Source organism: Nesoenas mayeri, assembly GCF_963082525.1.
Source record: "Nesoenas mayeri genome assembly, chromosome: 3".
NCBI lineage: Eukaryota > Metazoa > Chordata > Aves > Columbiformes > Columbidae > Nesoenas > Nesoenas mayeri.
The window spans coordinates 90,616,252-90,641,184 of NC_137544.1; the positions used below are offsets into that span (position 1 = coordinate 90,616,252).

The 24,933-nt window shown below is 37.2% G+C and overlaps 1 protein-coding gene across 2 annotated transcripts in view; it reads left to right on the plus strand.

Moving 5' to 3' along the window:
• The window catches only part of BABAM2 (BRISC and BRCA1 A complex member 2), a 169,237-nt gene that overhangs the window by 114,974 nt on the left and 29,330 nt on the right, over positions 1–24,933 (plus strand). For both annotated transcript variants that reach the window (XM_080342905.1, XM_080342904.1), the window contains 3 exons: positions 14,666–14,765; positions 16,742–16,812; positions 17,861–17,943. In XM_080342905.1, coding sequence (XP_080199031.1) covers positions 14,666–14,765; positions 16,742–16,812; positions 17,861–17,943 — 254 coding nt within the window. The remainder of the gene's footprint in view (positions 1–14,665; positions 14,766–16,741; positions 16,813–17,860; positions 17,944–24,933) is intronic.

Genomic DNA, 24,933 nt, shown 5'->3' on the forward strand with positions numbered 1-24,933 from the left:
CACCAAATTCAAATAGACGTTCAGATAAAGATTTACGTGTTCAAGGTTATAACAACTGAAATCCGTATATAGTACATTGTATGCAGTAATATACAAATGCCAAGTTTGAACTAGCATATTTAAAGAAAAGGGATAAAACAAGAACAATTCTTGGAGTTGCTGTTCTTCCTAAAGTTGGATTTAGATTTCTTTCTTTGAAAGACCCTGTCTCCCTATTGCTTTCTTTTTTCAGCATGAAAACAATATATTAGTTACTGTAGTTCCAAATCCTGTGGTTCTAAACATGTTTTTCTTTTAAACCAAGATGGATAAGAATACCTCATGTATCAAATACCAAATGTATCATTCTCTAATCTGCATTACAAACCAGCTGTTTTTTTAAACCTTATGACTGATTCTGTATCTGAAGTGAAACTGGGCATGTATAGTATCCTGGAACTGACTCATCACTCTGAGCTCTTAGTGAAAGATGAAAAATCTGAAAGAAGGAGATGAGTAAGACTTCTCGTGTGATTGTAACCTCTTCAGTTTTTAAGGGAAGTTAAAATTGACCACTAGCCAAAGAAACACTAACTATAGTAGTAATATTGTATACACAGTAGTATCAGGCCTCTGGGCATTTGGAAGAAAGAAGCTCAGTGAACACAGGCTATATACAGGAGGGTTTCAATTTAAATTCGGAACTGTCTTCTGTTGTCCTTGTAGGGTCAGTTTGCTGTTTTCTTTTTTACTCCAACTTTCCAGCAGACCTAAAATCTTCATAAGCTAACACATTCATTATAATTCACATAAAAAACATCCAATGATGGCCTGGATGTTAAAGACAGGAAATAGGAGAGAAAGCAAAGAGCATATGGTTTCTGCGAACTTCAGTCTTCACAACAAAATAATAACCTAAGCATGTAGAAGCCCCAAATCAGCTATTCCTGCCCCGGGGTTAGCAGGTAAACTAGAATTCTAAAATACTATTTATAGATTTAAGTAATACTGAAGGTTCCATTTTTTGCATTTTTTTTAGTCAATTCAGGAATAACTTTTGTGAGTTGCAAATCTTCACAATAAAAAAACCCAAACTTCCAAAGTTGTATAGGTCCAAAATTACGTGCTTCTGCAGTTACAGACAGATCGTGTAGACAGTGTGCAACATCTTCTTTAAATTTTGTAAAGTGAGAAAATGGGTAACCTGCATTAGCAGCTAGTATGCAAGGGTTTTGTTGACACTGTGACATTATTAGTTGATGGAAGGAAGAATTTTAGCTAAACTGAAGTGACTCAGTAGTAGATTTCACTTTGAAAGATGCTGAGGACCTCCTTGAGAATTCTGGTCGTACTCTTTTTCTGAAGTAATCATGAGTTCTGCTTTGCTTTTGTTAGCATATATTAATAATAGTATTCATTCCCTGGCATAAATTGTATCACAGATTGTATATTAATGGATTTGAAGCAGTTTCTGCACTATACACAAAGTGTATTCTATGTTGTTAAGACACTTTATATCATGTAGGGTATTGGTAAAGGTATTTTAACGATACATGTAGTGCTACTTCAATGCTTTTATTTTTAAATAATCTTCTGATACTCCATGATTTTCTTTCACTCTTAGCCATGTCTCTTTTCTGAGTAAAGAAGAATGTTGGGTTTGCATTGGGTTATCCAGGGGAAATAGCAAACATTAATTATGAGTTATTTCACGAAGAGGTGTAGCCTTCTGAGTTAAACTGAAAGTATGGGGTGCTGCCATTTGCAAGGAATTCTTCATTTTTGCAGGTGCTCTGCAGAGGTCAGGTGGTGTTTGGGATTTTTTTCCTAGCATGACCTCTCTAAGTACATGTCCTCTGTGTATTCATCTAGTCTGCAAAGACCTGGAAATAGTAGCTGTGACTGTTTATTAATTTACCCCAAAAACTATTGGCAGAATAGGGTTAAAACACAGAGTTTGTGGTTTCCAGTACAGTGTAGTAATTTGACATTAAGTAGAAGGTCATAAACTTTAATCATACACATGTGAAGAAGAGGAAGTAAACAATCATTTTGAGTTTGTGTGTTTTAAATACATTATGTAGTTCGTTTTGTAGTTATGATTTATCAAATAGCAAAGTTCACCATCCAAGCTGGAGGTTTTCGTAACACATATGACAGTGTTAATGACAGTGTTAGTAGCCACTCCACTTATGATTTAATAATTAAAAAATTTTGTCGCATGTATTGTATGATGTATGAAAAGTTGCTAAATGGTGAAAGTGATTGAATGAAGGAAAAGTCCTGTTAGAATTCATTTAAATGTCGAGTCAATTAAAAGCTGATATTTTTAGGAGATTGTTGCATACAATACATAAGTGTTCGGTTTGATTTTGGCTTTTATTGGTTTGGTTGGTTGGTTTGGGGTTTTTTGTTTTGTATTTTATTTTTGTTTTTAAAGGAGAAAAAGTGGTTCCATTGTGGAAGAACTTTGCAAAAGAACACATAGATACTGGCAAGACATCATAGTCCTCATCGAATTGAGAGATTATCACCCTATATTCTAGAAGTCTCAATATAACTAATAATAATGTTAACAGGTGTCAGAAAGTTGGGGTAAACAAAGTGTGAGGATAATGGAATTCGGTACACAATTTAATTTGGTAAATAAATCTCTATTGACCAGTGGTAGATCTTTGACTTGGAAATAAACCACCAGTGACAGAAAGGTCTATTTGAAGTAGTTCTCTTCTCTTATGAATTTTGATTTTAATTCATATTATGTGCCTCATTCAATTACTTGTTTGACCTTTTTTAGTTATCCTTTTAGAGTGTATTTGTGGCAGTATCGGTTTTACACTGACATAGCTGATGCATTTAGTACCAGATGCAAAAATTAGTTGGGAAAGGAAACAAAGAGACGAATTGTTTTCTAGTATTTTAAGACTGAGGGAGCAGAAAAGCAAGGTTCAAGCTATTTTGTGTTTTAATCTTTTAATTTGTTTTTCTTATTAAAGCTTTTCTGACTAGTGCTTGAGGAAATATAACAGGGGTTTTTTTTACATATCTATGGGACTCAAGAGCCTTAATATAATTTTCAAAAAGAAAATAATTTAGGAAGCTGTTCTGGATGTAAAATCCTAATATCTTCAGTCCTCCTAAAAGGCAAAGTGTTAAGTGATTTAAAAGCTGGTGAGCTTTCTGAAAATTTAATTCTTCAACTAAAAAGGTAGTTTTTCAAGCATCTGATATTTATTTGTAAATACTATTTTGCAAATACTTTATTTGCAGATACTGTTTTGCCCATTCCATTACCTAAACGTTACCTAAACTTGCAAATGCACTTAAGCCCTTGAACATTAAGTGACATTTATGAAGCCCTTAAAAGGTGATAAGATATACTAACATAAAGTTGGAATTTTCGTCTTCCAGAGACCACGAAAGTATTTGCAGTTTCTAAGGGAAAGAGGGCCTGTATTTGCATTAAAAGAGGTTTACGGGATGCAAGTGTGTATGTTTGACTCAGGCCTAAGTGATGGCTGTAATAAGTGTACTGTACCCATTCGTAATCCCTTCTGGGAAAAGGGGAATCTTTGTGAAAAGGATTTTCCCCCCAGTCTTTGTCCTGCAGCACGTGCTGCAATGAAACTGCTCCGTGACCAAAACCCGGGCATCAGTGAAAACGCAGTCCTGGGGATGTTTGTATTCACATTTTGACCAGCTAAGCACTGCTTCGAGTTGCAAGTTATGAAGTTTCTGGGTTTTGTGTGTGTATAGGGTCCCTGCTTCTATTTTAATACATTGAAGAAAAACTGTGGTTTTATGTTCTGCTGTTCCTTTTTTTTGTTTTAAATGTAGACCCGTGTCTGCTTTGTTAAAGAAGGAACCTTTGTTACCCCTGGTGTAAACCAGGGTTTCAAAGTGCCAGTGTTTTCTTCTGAGAATTATTCCCAGTCTTCCCACCTACCAAAGCCTGTCTTTGTGCAATGTGATGCATAGCGCTGCTCCTCTCTGCTCTGAAGAGGAAAATACTAGGATGAATATTGATTTATGTTCATAGGAACAAAACACACTTACCCAAAGTCCTGTGGTAAAGATTCTGAAAGGGGCTGTAGAAACCATCCAAGCATATTCATGTCATCTTGTTAAACGAATAAGGGTTTAACATGGTTCTTATTAGCTTGTCAAACCACAGTGGCTGTGTTTACATGAAAAACTTCAGTTCTTTTGCCTTGTGTCCACATGTGAACGTATGTGGCTTACATAAAACCTGAGCTCACTAGGCCTCTTGAAGCATTTAGTGGGAACACCAGACCAGACTTGTAGCATTCCACACTGTTTTTGAACATAAGATAAAGCCAATTTCCAGATTTGAGCAAGAATGCCCCTTAATCATGCTGCATACACATGGAAATCAGTGTGAGAAGCCAGATGTATGAAAGAACATTTTTCTCCTCTAATTTTCTTGCCTCCCTCTGGCATTCTCATCGATGACCCAGCTGCTCGACTTCATCTCCTAAAGTTTTCCAACATGTTGCTCTCATTTAATTTCTGAAATTTTTCCACAAGTTTTTTTTATCCTTTCAGCACTTTACTTTTCTTGCTCTTCATGTAAACTAATCAAATGTGATGCTAATGATGCAAGGGAGAGGATGTTTCTTACACAAAATATTTGTCCAGATATAAGAGATCCACGAATGAGGATTATTGTCTGGCCTGAGAAGAAGAGCAGAAAAAAATCCATTATGTGGGACAAGTCTACAACACCGCACTATTTTAGCACAAAGGCAAAAAATAGTGTGCTTACAAAATGACTGTGTCACTGGAAATGTTAGGCATTAAGCAATATCAGGAAAAGATTAACAATAAGAGATAATTACTGTAATTTGACTAGTAGATTAAAGAACATAAGGAACAATATAAGCAAGTGCAATCATAAAACGTAAAAGGCTGCATGTTATAGGAAATGACTCTTATTCTTCAGAAAAGGTAAGAAAGTTAAGAGACAAGGAAAGCAATAGTCATATGTTTTTTGAGACTTTTTCCTGCTTCACAATAAAGACACTACTGGTTAGCTGGGTTTAGTACAGGTACTAGAAAGTTAGCTGCCATGTGAACAGTCATAATATAGTGAGCTGGATGTAGTTGAATGCATGCCAGAAGATTGATAAGAAATTACAGGTCTATAGGGCATATGTTTATAAATATAATGGGTACCATCTCAGAACAGTCATTCATTTATATTATCTTTATGGTGGATAATAAGAGAAGATTTACATGGTTTTGTGATAAATACTCTGTTCAGTGGGATTGTTTTGGAGATCTCCATCACTAAAGCAGAGCGAATTATAAAAGAGCAGATTGATACCTTAAACGATAACAAGCACTGTGTAACATATGGCCCAGACTTCAGTGCAGTGGAATTTCCAGTGAACCTCACCATAAATAAATCCTCAATCCTTTCATTAATTTATCAACTACTGCTGCTTCCAAGGAGAATACTGTTCACAGTGTACCAGTGTCCTAATCTTCTTTTTCTTATTTATACGAAAGTTTCCTATTCCCAGCTTCTGTCTTCACGTTACGTATAAGCTATTTTTAGTTCCTTTGAGACAACACTCAAGTCAATACATTTTTTCCCTTGAAGCAAAAGAGCCAATTCCCAGTTCTTTTTTACTTGCTACGTAGAAGACCCTCAGTATATTCACAGTTAAGGTGCTAATAAATGTATCTGCAAAACCAGTAATGTCATTAAAAATATATCGTAGAATGCTAGGGATTGGAAGGGTCCTTGAAAGATCATCTAGTCCAGTCCCCCTGCCGGAGCAGGAACGCCTAGATGAGGTTACACAGGAACGTGTCCAGGTGGGTTTTGAATGTCTCCAGAGAAGGAGATTCCACAACCTGTTCCAGTGTCTGTCACCCTCACTGAGAAGAAGTTTCCTCTCAAGTTTAAGTGGAACCGCTTATGTTCCAGCTTAAACCCATTACCCCTTGTCCTATCATTGTTTGTCACAGAGAAGAGCCTGGCTCCATCCTCGTGACACTCACCCTTTGTATATTTGTAAACACTAATAAGATCACCCCTCAGTCTCCTCTTCTCCAAGCTAAAGAGCCCCAGCTCCCTCAGTCTTTCCTCATAAGGGAGATGCTCCACTCCCTTCATCATCTTGGTTGCTCTACGCTGGACTCTCTCCAGCAGTTCTTTCTGAGAACTCTATTTCTGAGGAAGAGGAAATTGAAAAGTAAAATTTCAGATAACAGACTCAACTTGTCCTTTTTCACGGTCCATGTGAAGAAGAAATGGGAATAGAACATAGTTTTAAACAAGTTTCTGGTTTTGTGTTGGCATCTCTAATCAGCGCAGGATGAAAAAGTGTTGTAATTAGATTACAGTTCAATGTTTCTTCAGCCAACATCTTGTTCTGCCTTAGTTGTGACAAGTGTCCAGCCTCTTTCACACTTGCTCTTCTTCCTGAGTCCCATACAGAACACAGCTGCAGTCGGTTAGGCTACGTAGTCTTTCCCCTGGCATCTTGAATAATTTCTTTAATCTCTACCTACTGCTTTTTTAACTTCTTTGGAAGTAAAGACTAAATAGGACTGCATAGTGTTATCGTCGTCTTATCTGCCCATGTTTCTTATCTGTACTTTTTTTGCTCAGTTGTTTGGTGCTGTTCCATTTGTCTGGGTTTCTTTCCTACAACTTTTTCTGGTCGTTTGCTGAGTTTTTTTATTGGCTATTTCCTCATTGCATTTAATTCTCTGTGAAACTCTTCTTTGACTTCTCATTCCAATTTCTCTTAATTTACTGCCAAGATTCCTTTAAGAAATAAATATTTGTTTCCAAAGCATTTTGCTTCTCCATGGTGTTTAAGTCTCCTTGCTGCAATCTGTGTTCTTCTTCCCTGGTCGTTCAGTCCCTGCTTTTCAGTACCTCAGTGTGTTGTGGAGTATGAAATACAGTGCTGTGCAAGTTCTTTGGGACAGGAACCCTGCCCTCCTGTCTGAATTGTGAGCCATCTCCTAACTCAGCAGCTTGTTCAGGTCTTCTTATAACTATGCTGATGGAGAATTAATATTTGTAACTAAAACATTGGAGGGGGGCATGGTGGAATCTACTTTTTTTGAGATCACAAAAAGCATCTTTAAATTCAGTTCTTATGTCATTTGTTATGGATTTATCATTGTTATTTGCAGCCGTTTCATAAACCAGACTGCCTTGTATGACTGAGCTTGTTAAATTTGTAATAACACCTTACTATTGGGGTTTTTTTTGGTGGGAAAATTTACCTATGTCAGAATTTTTGAGTTTTATAAGAGAGAATCACACTTTTTATAGCCTTTGGATCTTTTCATATTCTCTTTTTGAACTTGTTTGTACTGTAATATGAAAAGATAATTATTAAGCATGAGGGGTTTTTAAATACTTTGGATCACCTTGAAATATGTTGCTTTTATACTTGTCAGTTTGACGTTATATGGTCAGAATGCGTAAGTGATCAAAATCTGTGTGCTGTGCAGTGTTACGGAGTGGTATTGTTGACACGAGTTAAGTTAACCTCTATTTTAAACAGCTGCACACATTGAAGTCTTGCTGTTAATTTATGTTGCCCTCACTTGAACCTTTCCTGAAGTTTGTGCCTTGAGGTGTGATGGAGTTCCAGAGGGCAATCGATTCTGCTGGACTGCCTGCCTGCCCAGCTTGTTGTGAGGTCCAGATTCATTTATAAAAGTGGTGTGTGACATCAAGAGTACAGTCAGTTGGGTAATGAATGTTACCAGTGGAAACCTTCTCATCCTCTTTATGCAGAACCTTTCTGTGTATAAAGACAAACTAAGCAAAGGAAAAATCCCTTCAGTCCTGATTTGTCTGACGCAGAGGAAATACTGGCATTTTCAGACTTTTATACCATCAAGTAGCAGTAAGAAAAGCTTTATACTGCAAGTGAATCTGTTCTTTCTCCTTCCAGGTGTGAGTCTAGCCAGGGAAGGAAAGGAAAGAAACTTATTCTGATTTAATTGTAGAGTTAGCTCTGTATTTATCTCACACTTCTTGGTTTGGTTTGGTTTGAGTTGGGTTGGGTTGGGTTGGGTTTTGTTTTCCTTGAGGACAAGAATTGCGGGGACAGAGCTGCTATCCCCATAAATTTTTCAATATTGGATCACCCGAGCTACGGTTTGTGGGTAAGTCTGTTAGGACCCCAGAATCTGTACAGTTAATGTAAATCTTTCCTTAGTATAGTCACTTTGTCTAAAATGGGGAATGCATTCTAGAAAAGGGCCTTGTTTTGGCAATTTTACCTGCAGCAGAATACAGAAGGTGGAATAATGCAAACAAAGCAGTATTCATTAGTACTTACAGATGACTTCATCCCACTGCTTTTATATTATTCTATGGATGTTATTAAACTTCAGCGTACCTCAGTAAAAGCATCTGGACATTTATAGGTGGGCAAGCAGAGAAGCAGACTGGTTGCAGTAACTTGCTTGAACGTATGAAGTCAGCAGAAGAGCTGCAAGTAAAGCTCAGTAAGTCTGACTTGCGGTTTTCTGCAAAGTCTGTGAAACTAAAATACATTTTGGTTTTAGTATCTGCTTTCTACAGTGAGTGTTTCGTATTTTTTTTTCCAATCACTAGTCAATCGGAACTCAGAGGTATTTACCTTGAACCTCCACTAGGTCAAAGAAAAAAAGATTATGTTATCTTTTCAGCTCTAAGGGCCAGATGTTTAGTCTGAGTTTGACCAGGATTTGGCATATTTTTCCCTCTAGGTCTATTTGTGATTGTATTTTCTTTCTGTACACTCAACAATGTAGAGACCTGATTTTACCAATGCTGAAGTAGAAATAATTGTAGGCAAAAATGATTTATTTAAAAATAGAATGAGAACTATTAATATTTTTTGGACGCACTTTACCTGGTAGTAGACTTGAGTTGACAAACAATATGTTAATTATATTTGCTTTAAATGGAGTATTATAATGCTAAAAAGGAGAGAAACAGTGTCACAAACCTAGACCGGCTGATCTTTCCTTAGCAAGAGTAATGTTCTGTTATTTTACTATTAAGCTCTGTATTGCTGATTGAAGCACTCTCCCAAGGCTTCTGCCAAGCTCCGCGTTGTTCGTGTGATAGGGAGGATTTGGTTATGGTCGAACAAGTCTGAAAAATGGTAAACTGACGGCAAATCTGGGATCATGGTTGGTAGGGCAGCTTTTATGGTCACGTGCTTTTATTTGATGTGGTTCCTCGTGTCTTCTGTGCCAAATAGTGTAATGTACTAAAGTGATGAAACTGCAAAAGAGAAAAAAAAAGTCAACTATTTACTTCAGCAACAAAGGAGAAGGAGAGCCAGGAAGGAGATCAAAGCCCATAACATGAGTCTCAAAAGAGGGGAAAAAAGAGCAAAAAGAAGGGAATTTCTTTCCATGTGCTTCAGGCTACTCTTACTTACAGCCATCATGAGTAATAAACCCTTGAAATGCCCGTGAAGGTCTGCAACGTGCTTCAGTTTCAAAATAAGGGAGGTGAAAACTTACAGAACTAAGGAGGGTGTTTGCTGGTAAAAGCCAGGGCTACAGTCTATGAAGTCTGAAGTCGTCTGTCCATCACCAGTACATAGATTTGAACATGTTTTAACATTGGCCATGCTGAGAGAAAAGCTTTTAGTTATTATATAGTGGTATAAAAAGTCTTTCCATGCAGAGGCAAGTTTTTTGTTTATTTACATTTTCAAAGCTGGACAAATCTTCAACTGCATCGTTCAAGATCATTGAAATTGTCATTTCTCTATCTTATGTGGATTTTGCAGAATGGATAGATTGGATTAGGAACATTGTTGAGTGCAGTTGGTATAATGTACTGCTTCCTTTTGGTATAAGGCTCTTCAATGCTACATTCACACTGTATACAGGGATAAGTATGATTCTTCTTACAGTGCTTGGCTCCCTTCCAAAATACATGTTTTTTACTCTTTCCTCACTTGGAGCAAAAATGACTGCCATTGTACAAGGTACCTCCTTTTAAGAGCCTGAAACTTTTCCTTAGATCTTCTTTTCTTTGTGATACTTCTTTCAAATAAAAGCTTATGCATCTTTGGAGATGGGGAACGGTACCATGTAAACACAAAATATACATATATATATATATATATATATATATATATAAACAAGAGAGAGCGCAAAATATATAGACAGTAATACATATGTACAGATGCTTAACTGTAGTACCATAACGTGTGTTAGTACATGACTTTATAAACTGTGACATTTTATTCTTGTGGGACCCTGCAAGATGAGGGTAGTCTGAACAAAATTCTCATTTTCCAGACTCAGCTTGAAAGCTCTTCCCAGTGTTGAATCGAAATCTCCTCTTGCACAAGTTGAGGCTGTGTCCTCTTGGCCTGTTCTTCTCTAGTGAAGTGATGTTTCTAAGGAAGAGGAAATATAACTGGTTTTTTACACATAAATACTCAATAACAAAACCAGTCACTTCTGTAAACCTGTGAATTAATATTATGCCCTCCTTTTTTAAGGATCATTTATTGAGAAAGGCATTTTGTATGCAGGCCTGAATAAATAGATCCATACAGGGGCAGACAGAGGAAGTCACTTGCAATGTAAACATGGTCCAGCTATGCTCTCTGCGCTTGTATTTCCATGTGCCACAGAACAGAACTGCTGTTAGTGCAGGCTGGCCACTGCTCTTGTTGAGTTCAGTACTCAGTCTGTCACAAAATCTGGTTTAATTCACAGATGATGGAGCAGAACCACATTGTGTCTGATGCTCTGGAAACCCGGGAAGGCTTGCTGAACTAACTGCTAACCCGGGAAGGCAGATGAACTTGCTGCTAATGAGTCCCTGGTCCATCTTAAAATGAGGTGTATGAAGTTGGTTTGCAATGTCAAGTGGGTTTGAAGTAACAGTAAGTAAATGCTGAGTCCAACAGATCTTTGTGTTCCAAAGAGTTAATGCAACCTTATCTCATAGATAGGTAGATCTACCATGTATTTATCTTCATCCAGTACTGGTCGTAATGAAATAGCATCCACTAAGACTGTTGTTTCATGAATTACAATAAATTATAGAAGCCATAGCAGAATCTCTTAGAATTTTAGCCTTTAAAGAACAGCAGGTTACTGACAAAAAAATGTGTAGAAATCAAACACAATTAAATTGGTTGTGCTGAAACTAGGCTTACTCTGGTAGCTATAGGGTAGCAATATTACTTAATTTGTCTGTGTTTAAATGCAAAATAACTTTCTCATCATATCTTTTGTTTGGTTGGTTTTGTCATCTTGATACAATGGATGCCACCAAACCTGATAGTGTGATGTTGTAGTTGTTTTTGTTCCTGGGTATAAAAATGTGTTATATTTATGAGTGTGTAACAGTGATACCAAAAAAGAAAGCTTGATCAGAAACAGAGGTAAGATCTGTCTTCCAAGAATCTTGAATATCTGGAAAGCAGGTCTGACATGCAGGAATCTTCATCTTACACTGGTGGAATCTCTTGGCAAATGGAATTTCCTTAACTATAAAAGGATACTTGTGGCATTTTTCTTTTTTTTCTCCTTTTCTTTTGATTAGGCTTTGAGGCACCTCAAAAAGCAGCATTAGATACTGAGCTGCATGCTGAAATTCCCTTGCTTTATTTTCTCCATTTCACTTATTTCCTTGCACCTTTTACCGGTCCTTCATGTTTGATTTTGAGTAAGTCACTTTCTTCTTCAGCTGCAGATTTATTACGTTTGTTATAGCTTCTTGCTTTTTCTTATTGTGAGATACTGCAAGTATGTTGCTTTGGTATGACATAGTACAGCAGAGTCAAATCAAACTCTGAGCAATAGATTCCTTACATGTTTAAAAATAAAAGACAAATATCAGTTTCATAACACAGATGAACCTTAATTGCTGAATGTTCATAGGAAGTTTTGAGATGGTTAGAGGCAAGGTCCTGTGCAAATGCAATATTGTATTAAAAGATTTAATAAGCAGATTCGCTGACCCAATATAGGGAACAAAGATGCCTGTCCACTCTTAATTTTCCCTACCCGTAATTATTTCTACAGAACATAAATTACATATTGTAGAGCTTTATTCTGTTTTCAGAAGATAATTATACCTGAAATTCCAGCCTTCTTTCTGTGGAGGGACGTTTTTGTCAGAAACCACACCTTGTAGCAGTCTGTTTTTCATTTGAGAAGGGTTAAATTCCTGTTTATGTCAACAAGTTTTTATGGATTGACTATTTTCAAAAGATGGATGCAGGTAAAATGGGTAGCCCTTATTCACAAATCATAATAATTCAGTCTGGAAGATGCGTTGGAAGCCAGTGATACAGGAGTAGAAGCTTTTTTGCATGTGAAATCTGTTTAAGATTACTCTTAATTTCATGCCTGCTATTGCAGCTGAGAGAGGAGCCTGTAATTCCTGTTGTAGTCATTTGAGCATCTCCAGTGATACCTCCGTGCTGAGGAGGAACTTGGACTTGGTTGCAAATGGGGCAAAGCAGGATGCAAAATGGTCAGTACCATTTGCTCTGTGTGTGAGATTAGAGGCTTTTATGGATCTATTTACAACAGCATTTAAAGAGGTCAATAAACTGAAAGCCAGGGTCTTAAAGTAAGGTTCACAACCCACTTGTAATGTATCAGGAGGGACGAGTCTTTCATTCCGTAACATTAAAGACTCATGGACCCAGTATACTTTCAATTTCCTAAGGGCAAACTACTGTTTCAGAAATGTTCCAATTTAGTAATAATCTAATAGTCACGCTTCACTGCTTTTAACATCCACAAGTAGCAAAAGTATATTCCCGTGTGAGTAATTTTAGTCAGGGCATAGCAGCAAGGAAACTGAATTCTGTTTTTAAAAAAAAATCCTATTCAGGTCTTACTTCTGCTGGAAAAGTTTGTTTGGGTTTTTTTTTAGCTGTGGAGTACTCAGGGCTATTTTTTTTTTTTTACATCATTGCATATGCAAAATCCAGACGTGCAGAACTGTTCCATGTGGTGAACAGTCTGCTGAACTCAGACTGTTTTGCCTGAGTAGCAGATTTCCATATACCTCGTTATGAGTTTGGGTTTTTTGATTTGTGTAGGCTCTGTTCCTTCAAAGGGATGTATGGCTGTAGGCCTGTATACCAACCAAAGTGATCTCTTATCAGTACTGAGGAAAATACAAGGGCAGGTCCTGTTGGAGAATAAGAGCCTTATTTTGCGGAGAACTTCCTTTCCAGCAGCTTTTTCATGGAAACAGCACGTAAACAAACAGAAGACCACGAAGTAATGTAGCTTTTGAAGCTCTTTAATTGTACCTAACAAGGTTCTGGAAGTTTAGTGAATGATGTAAGCCACAGTGTGTAATGCAAATTCATATCCCTTTTGATCGGTAAAAGACTGTAAGAAATATTTAGGTCAGTGCTGCTAAAAGAAAGTAGCATGGACTCTAGGTGGTTGTTGCCATATATAACCTGATTTAAATAGAAAGTGCCACATCTTTCCACACCAAAAAAGCCATTCTCCTCAGCAACAGCAGGCGTGCTTCAGTCTTCCGTTGTATGACAAAGACAATTGATTAAGGTGCCTAAATGCATCTCTGAAGTTATCTTATTTCTGTGGATTCCTAGTGCTCAGATTTCCAGTCTGTGCATGGACAGAATTAATATCTTTGTTCATATTGTTTCTTTCTGGGAATGAACGAAATCATAGAATCAGGGAATATAATCACAAAGCAGTGTGGACTGGAGGGAACGTCTGGAATTAACTGGCCAAGCCCCACCTCAGAGCAGGACCAGCTGAGATCAGCGTGCTCATGGCAGTTGTTCAGCTGAGCTTTGAGCACCTCCAAGGATGGAGATTGCCCAGCCCCTCTGGGTCTGTCTTCCAGCACTTGATTGCTCTCATTGTGAAAACGTTTTTCCTAATACTTAACCAGAACTTTCTTTGTTGTAACATGTCTGCATTGCCTTTCATCCTATCACTGTGCACTTCAGAGAAGACTGTGGCTCCATCTTCTCTGTTTTTTTCCACTAGATAACTGAAGGCATCAATATGCCTTCGATAACAATATGCCTTCAGCTCCACTCTTTGAACTGCCCCCCTCCCCAATATTTTGTTAATACTGAACAAACAGGTTTCTTTGAGCATCCCCCATTACATACTGTACCTGATAATCATTCCGGCCCACTGCCCCCTTGATCTAGTAGGTTAACATCTGTGTTGTATTGAGAGACCTAAAACTGGAGTAAGTGGCACAGCTGACAAGTGCATCTGGCCATCTATTCCTCCTCGGTCCAAAGTATTTTGCTTATTCTTAGCTGGTTTAACTGAAGGTGGCTTTTTGAATAATTCAAAACTCAAAGTCCTCTTCTCCCACAATAGCAAGATACCTTAACTACAGTGCTCCACATCTTATTGATGAGGGCTAGGAAACTGAACTGCTTACAATGAAGAAGCTATTTCATGAGAGAATGAATTAGTGATACTCTTGATTAGAATAGTTTAATTACAGTGGGTCATCCTATAACTTGTTTCTATAGATGGTACCACTCAATACTTTTTGTATCGCCACAGCATATAATACACCTGCTTGTCATGTTCCTCTGACATTAAGGGTAGGGAAAGAGGACAGTGTAGAAATCACTTTCAAATCCCAGGGACTGTATGTGTAATGTACTGTTAAATTAACTTCTATTTCTAGTGCGCTTGGAGGATCATCTGCCCTTCATATTCCAGCCTTTCCTGGTGGTGGTTGTCTTATCGACTATGTACCCCAAGTATGCCAGCTGCTAACAAATAAGGTAAGTTAGTAAAGAGAGCTCAATTCTCCTCTTATTTGCTGTTCTGTATTGCAGTAACACACTATAGCATTTACGTAGACATAGTTTTTCTTCTGCCAGGTAGGCCAAGCAAGGTGTGCTTGAGGTGAACTGTACAAGGAGTAACTTACTGATAGGAGGTGAGCATCTGTGCAGGGCACTGAATGTAATGACTCTTCAAGATAAACAAGTCTGTTTGGGATCAGATCTTGTAGTGGATTTTTCTTATTGTGATGACTTAAGATTTCAGATAAGATGTTGTTGCATCATACAGCACTGAATTGTAGCGTACTATTATGCTAGTAAATACAGATGTGTAGTTTGCATATTATTTTTCCAGTTGGAAGTTCTCATACCATAGTCATCATTGTAGGTTTTGAGTACTTGGTGATTTCCTTCTCAGATGTTTCATCCAAATGAACGGAATCAGCAGTCTATTTGAATGTTTATATAGTAAGAGCTATTTAAGGCTGCTGAAAAGGTTGTATTCCGGTTAGTTTACTGTTTAAACAAAAAAGAGCGAGTATAGTATTTTGAAAGCTTCTCCATTATTTATGTGTAATTTTCTAAAGAAAGCTATGGGGCTAACATCCAGGAATCTGCATATTACAGGCCTCCTATTTGTATATTATTTTTACCTTCAATTGTCCAAATGAGGAAAATAATTTTATCTTTTAGAAAAAGTTCTTCAAGATGTATTTCTATATTTATATTGGAATCTATCTTTAGAGTTGTTTTTGTTGTGGTTTTCTGTAAAAAATACTTTCTGTTTTTAAAATCTGCAAGTACACAGGACTGTTTTTATCCTTTCTTAAACAAAGTCCCTTAAGCAAACTTATATGTTTTCCTTTTCCCAAAATAATATTTCAGATCCTACACAAAGCCTTCAAAATAATCATAGGTTTTTTTATAAAATGAAATCTCAATTTATAAATAGAATTTAACTTTAAGGGGTACAAGATAGCTGTCAGCAATGATTGTATCAAGGCTTTTTCAAAAAAATTAGCAAAAGTATTTCCCAGCCAAGGAATTCTAGTATTATTATAGAAAAAAAAAAAAAAAAAAAAAAAGAATTCTTCCTGTTGTGTTCAGTGGGAAAAAAACATTTCTAAGATGTTAATTTTTGTTCTGGAAGGCGAAGGGATTTACATTGGGAATCACATATGGAACCATACTGTAATTACTTGAAGTTACCAGTTGTAAACCAGATGCTCTTGCAGCCTGACAGCACACACGTTGTGTCTGCTACAGGTCAAACCCTGTTCACGCTGTTCTGCTAAGTAATCCCATTCAAATCAATAAGAAAACATACACGGTGCAAGGAGAATTTTGCCGTAAGTCTTCCAAGTTTAACATTGTTGGATTTTGTCTGTGCCAGAATGGAAGTCTTTCAAAACCCAGAATGCCTCAGAAATTGATGCTCGCAGTTGAGTAGGTGGCTCCCTGAGTCAGCATGAAACCACTGAGAGAGCTTAGTGTTAAGAAGATTTTATTGGAGGTGTAGTCTTCAGAAAACACCCGAGATCAGTTGTGAAATACATATTTTTTTCTTTTATAACCAGAATGTTATTTTGACACTGAACCAACTGTGAGTTTAGGTAATGATGATTTGCCTGTTGCAGCTTCCTGCTCAAATTTCAACAAGCCAAGGTCATGCATTTCTTCACTTGTTGTCTTGTGCAGTTAAACAGGGCTTCAGTATGTTGTGAATGACTGAGTTTCTCTCAGAAGAGAGTGAAGAGATTGCTTTGCAAGATTTTCTGTGTGCAAGATCCACTGTTTGTTTTAAAGGCATTTTAGGATTCTTTAGAGAAATCACATGAGCTATATGTAGAACTCAGAACTTGTACCATGTCAAACATAAACCTTCCCTAACAAGGAATATATGACAGATCAGGAACATTGGATATTTTTATCTTTTTATAGCTCTAGAGTTGTTTCTTTCTTTCTTTTTCAAGGTACAATATGTTATTCAGGGATACCATAAGAGAAGAGAGTATATCGCAGCTTTCCTGAGTCACTTTGGAACGTAAGTTTCCTTTTGATGCATTATTTTCTGTAGCATGGGGGAAAGTGTTGTTTGCTGCACGTGATCTTTGGTTGTGTGACTGCTGTCCACTGGACGAGATGAAATCTGGTTAAATCCTGACTTGAGCGAGGGTCCCAGAGCCGATGCAACAGCAATTGCCGGACCAGCAGCGCTTTACCTTGTTCTGGGGAGGAGTTTTCTTCTTCCGAGTGGTGATGCCAAATGATGTGGGTATTCGGGAGCCCTTCAACTCTCAGGCCCATTGAGTGAGGGTAGGAAGACAGGTACACCCTGGGTGCATCCAGAATTTTATACAGCTGTAGATAGGTAACAATAGCTTGAATTGGACATATGAGTAGATAGTCAATGCAAGCGCAATTCTTATTAAAATGAGAGTTCCTTTTCTTCTGAGAAAACTACAGTATAGAGATGGCCTGAGTGTGCCTATGATTTTATTTCACTTATGAAGTGGTTCATGGGTCCTGATACTGCTTGAGACTTTTAGAGAACACCGACTCCTGATAGTTGAAACTTTTAAGCCGTCTGCTGAACAAGTCTTCTGTATCTAATTCTTTGTATGTTCTAGCAGTTTGCTTTTTTAATATACACTCTTTTGAATTTTCAAATTTAAACTCTTAGCCTGTGCATTTTCAATTTTACTCTATCATTTACTACAGGGTCAATATCTTAATCTGAGTAATATACAGGGAGTTTATGTATGTACAGTTTTTATCAATTTAGTACTGCACATGCATTAGTGGGTCTCCTTTCATTGTAAAGTACATTTATATAAACTGAATGTGGCCTTTTCTTCAGATAAGAAGCAAACTCCAATAGCACAGCATGAATAAGATTATTATGATTAAAAGTTGAGTTTTCATTTAGCAAGAGAATTGTAATTGTTAATAAATAAAGCAAATACTGGAATTTTCTGAATAAACTAAAAAAAACCAGTCCTTGTAATAAAGAATTTACATATTCATCGTTCAGTATTAGAATGAATGGTAGGTAAAAGTGGTATTAATTTTTTGGTGTTTTTTGTTGACAGTGGTGTGGTGGAATATGATGCAGAAGGCTTCACAAAGCTTACTCTGTTGCTGATGTGGAAAGATTTTTGCTTCCTTGTTCACAGTGAGTAACTCTTTGCCTCAGGCATAAATGTCTATCCTCTTGAAGATACAAGTTCAAAAGGGAAAAAATACAATTACAGGAAACAGTTTAAAAGTTTTATCTATTTTTATCCAGTGCTTAATGTATTTTTGATGTGACCATGACACTTTGAAAACACAAAATCCTGATTGTATTTGGAAAAAGGGAGAGGACCCACATCGGTAATGTACTGCCTCCTTTATAGAACACCAAAGTGTCCTGGGAAGGTTCTCTGGTAATTTGACTCAAGATTAAGTTCACAGTTGTAACTCATCCTTTCAAAAGTGTCAGTAATGAGGACCAATATTATACATAACCTGGGAATACCTAAAATCTTCTGTAATTGTCAGTAATCAATGCACTGATAGTGTAATAGTAAAGACACTGTAATGTAGGTAAAACATATTAAATGAGAAATAATACCATACTGTCATTAGGAGATAGAATTCCTAGACTGAAACTGTGTAGACAAAACCGTCTAACAGTTTGCTACATCATGTAGCTAGATTTACTGTCATTTGAAATTTTTGAACCAAGATTGTATAACTTTTAAAAAGACATTGTTAAATAAATGCATAGGTATTACTTCGTATAGAAATGAGTAAGTGTGGCTTTGTTACTGCCTTATACATGTTAACGTAAGTAAAAATTATTATCTTTCCCTATGGTAAGCTGAAATTCACAGGTATCAAAAGTATTTTGGTCTGGGGAAATTCAGTCTTTTTACCCTATATTTTTGATTGTTACACTTGTATTTGTTTAAAATAATTACAGTGTGGTCTGGGCAGCTGCAACATTGGTGTTTATTAATGCTGTAGCACTGGAATATTTCAGAGTACATCATTTTTGATTGTGGGCTAGCTTTTCATGTGGAAAACTAATGATGTCTTAATGACACCATAGAAATTTGTCCCAGAGTTTTAAAACAAGAAGTGAGCATAGCCATTGTTCCGAGAAGTCCTTCACCCTGTGCTGTATCAGAGATCATAAAAATGGTCTTACTGATCCTTTTTTATCACCTAGGATTTCCAGACAGTAATGACAATAAGAGGTCTAAAAAACTCAAGCTTGAAATTTAGAAGCTTCCATCATATTAGTCTGATTTACACTGGGGGGTGGAACTGAATATTTTTTGAAAAATTGTCCTTATTACACCTTTACTTATCTTCAGCTGCAGTTGAGAATTGGTCACTGGGCGATTGTCTTCTATGAGATGATGCTTCTACAACTGTCTTGAAGATTTCCTACCTTTCTTAGTCCTGAACATGTTTGATTTAATTTTATCAGTGGTAAAATTCCTGCCAATTTTAGTTTTGCTGTGGGATAATACAACATAATAGTTACTGAAGCAGTTAAATTTGAGGGGGATCAAAATTCAAATTTCTGTTAAATAACAGAGTAGGTTTTAACTGGGTAATATTCACAGTGCTCAGTTTAACTGGCACGAAAGCTACAATTATAGCTGAATAGTTTATCACTATGTATTAACCCTGTGGCCTTAGAAATGATACAGTGGCTTAGCTGTGTAAGCTGTTGCATCACCCACTTGTTGAACAGTCCAGTGCAAAAACATTTATGTTTTATGCAATGAAAGGGTCGAAACCTGCACTTCATTTCCTGAGTGAAGTAATGTAGGCTTTCATCTCTGAACCACTGACATAACTATGCATATTATGGTTGAATATTTAGCAAGCATCTAATAAAATGTCTGGGAGAAATAGCTATAAGTTGAAAACAGTTCTCATTTATATATTTACTATAGTATGTAGACAAAGTATTCAGAGCAGAATAAATAGGTCAGCATACAGCAAACACCACAGCAAATCAAATTAAAGGAAACATAGTAAATTTTACTGCCATCTTAATTTTGGTTAAGATTTTAGGTTTAATTAAAATTGTGAGATATATAAACCCTAATGTGAGTTTTATTTCCTTTAAAAGATGCATTCAGAGATTTCAAAATAACTTTGGGGTTTTTTTGCAACTATTTGTGTTCAAAGTTACATACTTGTTTTGAAACTAGTGAGCAAAACACATTAGAAGTAAAGTGAAATTAGAATAGTTTTATTGAGTAAACTGAATTAAAGATGAGGAGAGAAACGGGAAAGTAGTTCTGGATTACCAAAGCCCAGTAAGCTCAGAACAATTTCACTTGTTTAAAAAAAAATTATTTGTGTAATAGTTACAGAATGAAGAGCAAAGTCTACCCACTCTAACTTAAAACACAGGAGAGCTACCTAATTGCAAACTTAATCATTAGATTAATGTGGCTGCTGGTTATTACATGAGATCAAAGAGCAGTCAAAGGAACTGTTGCTTTAGTGGTTTGGTTCTAAAAATTGATCAAGTGCCTTTCAAATATATGACAGAAGAAATAAACATTCAGAGAAGTTTGTGCATCCACATGGAAGAGGAAATCGTTAATCAGGCTTAGTGCTTTTGATATTAAGGCTGCAGGTCTCAGCATGAAGCTTTGTAAGTAAACTTCAATATACTGCTGATTTTTTTCACTTCTCATTTATAAATCATGTATGTTTAGTTTTTGGAGAGAGAGATCTCTTCTTATTCTTGTTCCTGCATATATTCTGTGTATTTATGTCGTATATAAATATGAACACAAGTTACATTACCTGTGCACAATTAACAATTAAGTAGCCTTATTGATATGGCCACAAGAATAAGACTCCAAAACAACCTGTATATAGACTTTTTAAAGATTATTTTTTATCTTATAAGTTTTTTAGCTTATCAGCACAAAGGAGATGGACAGAAGTTGGACTGGTTGCAATAGCATGTGAAACACTGCTTGTGTTAGTGGGTATTAAAGACATCTTGAAAAGGACAGATATTAAACTAAAAAAGGTTTTGTTTCTTTGAACAATATTTCAGGGGATGGAGAATGCTGGAAGCTTCCAGCATTTGTATCTTAAGTTTGTATGGGACCTCAGACTTAGATTAAGTTGATGGGGACATGTGCTGCCACTGACCTTGGCTTAGCCAACTATGAGGGCTTTCGGCTTCTGTCTTGGATAATACCAGTGACCCAGGAGGTCCGAAGTGCTGGTCATATAAAAGCTCAGATGTAATTAACAAGCTTTCTTGTTATGGGAGTGCCAACTGAAGTAGCTTTATGTGCACGCTCTTACCCACCTGTGCAGATATGTGGTTACCTCTGTCAGAGAATAGATCAGAAATAGGCAGCGTCTCAGCAAGAAGGAGGTTTCTACACAGGAGAGAGAAGCAAGCAAAGAGGTAGTGCATTAACTGGGTTGTAGGAGGTTATACCTGTATCAGGCTTTGGGCAGACACCTGTTTCTGGCTTCAGGTTTTTTTGGTGAAGCTGTGTGAGGAGCAGCTGAAGTCACTGAGTTTGTTCAGCCTGGAGAAGAGGAGACTGAGGGGAGACCTCATGGTGGCTACAGCTTCCTCACAAGGGGAGGAGGAGGAGCAGGTGCCAAACTCTTCTCTTTAGTGACCAATGACAGAACTCGAGGGAATGTCAGGAAGATGTGCCAGGGGAGGTTTAGGTTGGACATGAGGAAAAGGTTCTTCCCTCAGAGGGTGGTGGACACTGGAACAGGCTCCCCAGGGAGGTGTCACGGCCCCAAGCCTGACAGCATTCAAGAAGAGACTGGACAAGCCCTCAGACACACGGTGTGAACTATTGGGTTGTCCCGTGCAGGGACAGGAGTTGGACTCGATGATCCTTGTGGGTCCCTTCCAACTCAGGACATTCTATGATTCTATGAAGTCATCAGTGCCAGCTTCTCATGCATTCCTGTTCGGTTATTGCTACCTGCACATGTCAGCAGATCAGTTTGTGCCAGTGCAGTCAACTTAACATGGTTTGAATTGATGGCTTGAGCTAACAGTTGGGGGTTGCTCACATTAAGCTCTTTTGGGTCTGGATTAGCACATCTGTCCATAGCCTCAGAAAGCAGCTTGGAAAATAAAGACACATAGAGTTGCTGGTAGCCATGTTTGTCAGATGGAGCTTGGGAGAACAGGCAAAAATAGGGTATTTTGGGAAAGAATTAATAGCTGAGAAGACAAATTTACACTGCTGTGTAAAGAAAGTGCAGTTTATTCCAGTTGTGTTCAGAAAAAGAGGAATGTATGCTCACTTACTGTAAATAAACACAATTGTGTTGAAGAAGTAATTTGTTCTGTCAGTTCCCTTTCCAAGCAGAATTAACTGATTAGGCTTCAGATATTGTTTTAATCATTCTGTAGAGCAATAATAATCTTTAGAATTTAGGTAAATACTAATTTTTTCAGGCACCCAGTGTAGTTTAACATGTCACCTTCCCTTTAAAGAAGATTGCCTCACCTCTGGAAAGTCAACAGAATGGAGTTAATGAACATTCGTCAGCTCCTTCATCTACTCCTCCTGCAGCTGTTTAAATAAACAAGTTAGACTTTGTGGTAGTAAATGGCTAGCAAGGAGGTTTGGTACAGTCCTAAGTGGAAGATTTTTTTTCCTAGGTGAACGTGCATTTGATTGCTTAGTGTTTGCTATTTGGGTTTAGGGGAGCTTATGTGAGAAGGCAAACATATTTTCCTTCATCTAAGACTGTATTTGTTGCTGGTTTTGAAATAGCTTCTGCTGATTCGTATTTGAAATAATCACATGCCAACCACAATAACTTCACAGTCACAGAGATAATAAAAATGTTTAAGAAATATTTATCTGAGCAATTTGGAACCCAGAATATGAGACTGTTCCATGTAAAAATTCCTGTAAATATTTCAGTAAACCTTTATCTGCCTGTAGTTTTGGCCATATAGCCCTCTCTGCTACATAGGACCTATAGATCTTGTTAAATGTAGAAGTGAGAAGCAATTAGTATTTGTTGTTCTGATGTATTTAATGCATTTGGAATATGCTCAATGACTCCTGTGTGCTACCAGAGTATGAATAACCATCTGAGTGGGGTTAGTATGTTTAGAGATGTGGTTTTTTCAGTTTTCTGTCATGTAAGACTTGCTCACATACCTTTTAGATGCTGAAAGGAAGGCCTTCAAGAGTAGCTCTTCTTCATCAATATCAGTATAACCTCCTACAACCCTGACAGTCATCACAATTAACACTTAAAATTCCAGGGAAGAAAATATTTAGGGGAAATTAAGATTGCATTGGCTCTGTTTTTTCGGGGAAGTGAGTCTAATTGTGAAAAAGAAGCCTCTTTAAGGGAAGGTGTGCAAAAATAAACTGTTATCTGTCCCAGTCCTTTCCTGAAAAAGGGCCAAGTGTGGAGCTTTTCTCTAACAAGGTGTTTTGGCTTCCTTATACAGTGCCTTTATTTTATTCATTTCATTGTTCCTTAGATGAAAATGGGAATTCATGATTCTGTGGAAACTAAGGGAGAAGGAAAAAAGAGAGGACACAACAATGCAAATAACAAGTTATAGGAGAATGGAGCAATGTCTGGTAGTGTCAGGAAAGCAGGATATTTCAGCAGACGTGTCGAGCAAAACAAGTACATGTTTTAGGAGTCCAGTGTGAGAAGTTCAATACTGTTCAAAAAAAATCTGTGAAGATTGTATAGGGATGTCATTTTGTTCTTAAATGACAAACTGGGGATTAACAAAGCCCCAGTGATGTAAAACTGGCCAGCAGTAGTCAAAAGTTATTCGCATCTAATGCTTGGGAGTAATTTTTTAACTGTTCAGCAAGCAGATAAATGTCTCTCATGAGGCAACTTTTTTATCTGGCTCTTAGTACTTCTGGTCTGTACCATTTATTTCTCTGTCTGGTCTTGAAAGTTCCTAAGGACATGTTGCTCTGCCTATAGCAAAATATACCCTGAGCAGGGGAGATCTCTTCAAAATGTGGAACGTTGATTTAATCACCACAAAACAAAGCGTTATCTGACAGTTCCTGGGCAGGGAGGAGCATATCACTGAACTGAAGTCGCTGAAAGCTGCGGGTAGGCTGTAGTGCTGTAGATCAGAAAGTGTGATGGAAAAGTAGCCAAAGTCACAGGCGCAGAGTTCTGCACTTAACCAGACGTAGGCAGGGACTAGTCCCAGGACTCAACTGCAACATTTGGAAAATCAATTAGCCTTCTGCTGATCATTTTTCTCCATTGCATGTTTTTATCCTTCATTTCTAAGGGACGCTACCAACTAGATTTATATTGAAAGCTGATAATTTAATTTTGGTCATTAAGAGTACATCAAACATCGTGTTCCTTTGATTCCATCCTGGGTATTTACATGTACGTTAGCTGAATGAGATTTACCATTTTTAGGTATTCATAATGGATGCAAGGAAATCTGAAAACAAACATTTTCTTTTCCTCTTTTTCTGATCCCCTGTGTTCATTTTGTAATCGTGCCACTCACAATAAACTCGTTTTAGGTTCATTTTTTGAATTTTTCTAAAGAAGGGAGAATGGACACAAGGTGATTCATAAAACTTGGTATGAGCAGCAGCAAACAAGAAACAACAGTTTTGATAAGAATTAGGTTTTACAGGTGTTTTGTGATGGGTTTACATGGGTGAACTGGCAAAGTAGTTTTAAGTGTCACTTTGGTGTGGGTGCTAACTTCTTAATTTCTGAGAAACACATATATACCTTTAAAACTGTAGTATATTGCTGTAGATGTTAATTGATGTTCTTCCAGGAACTACAAGCACTTTAGAAAATGAACTGAAAGGCTTGTAATAACTTCTAAAATTGCACTTTTCAGAAAAGTGAACTATTGCTTTTTCTTAACTAATAGGTATATCTAGAGTACTACTACTGTGTGCCCAAGTATATGGCAGATAACCAATAAATTCTCAGAATAAGATGTCTGAGATAGGGAAGTGATATAATCCTATTTTACCCACTCTCATTTTTGAAAAAAAGTAATTAGGTCACAAAAAGTCATTGACAGAACTGGGACTTGAGTACAGATCGTGGTACTTTTTCATCTTACTCTGTCTTATGTCTACATGTTTTGAAATTGTCTCACAAGGCGTTC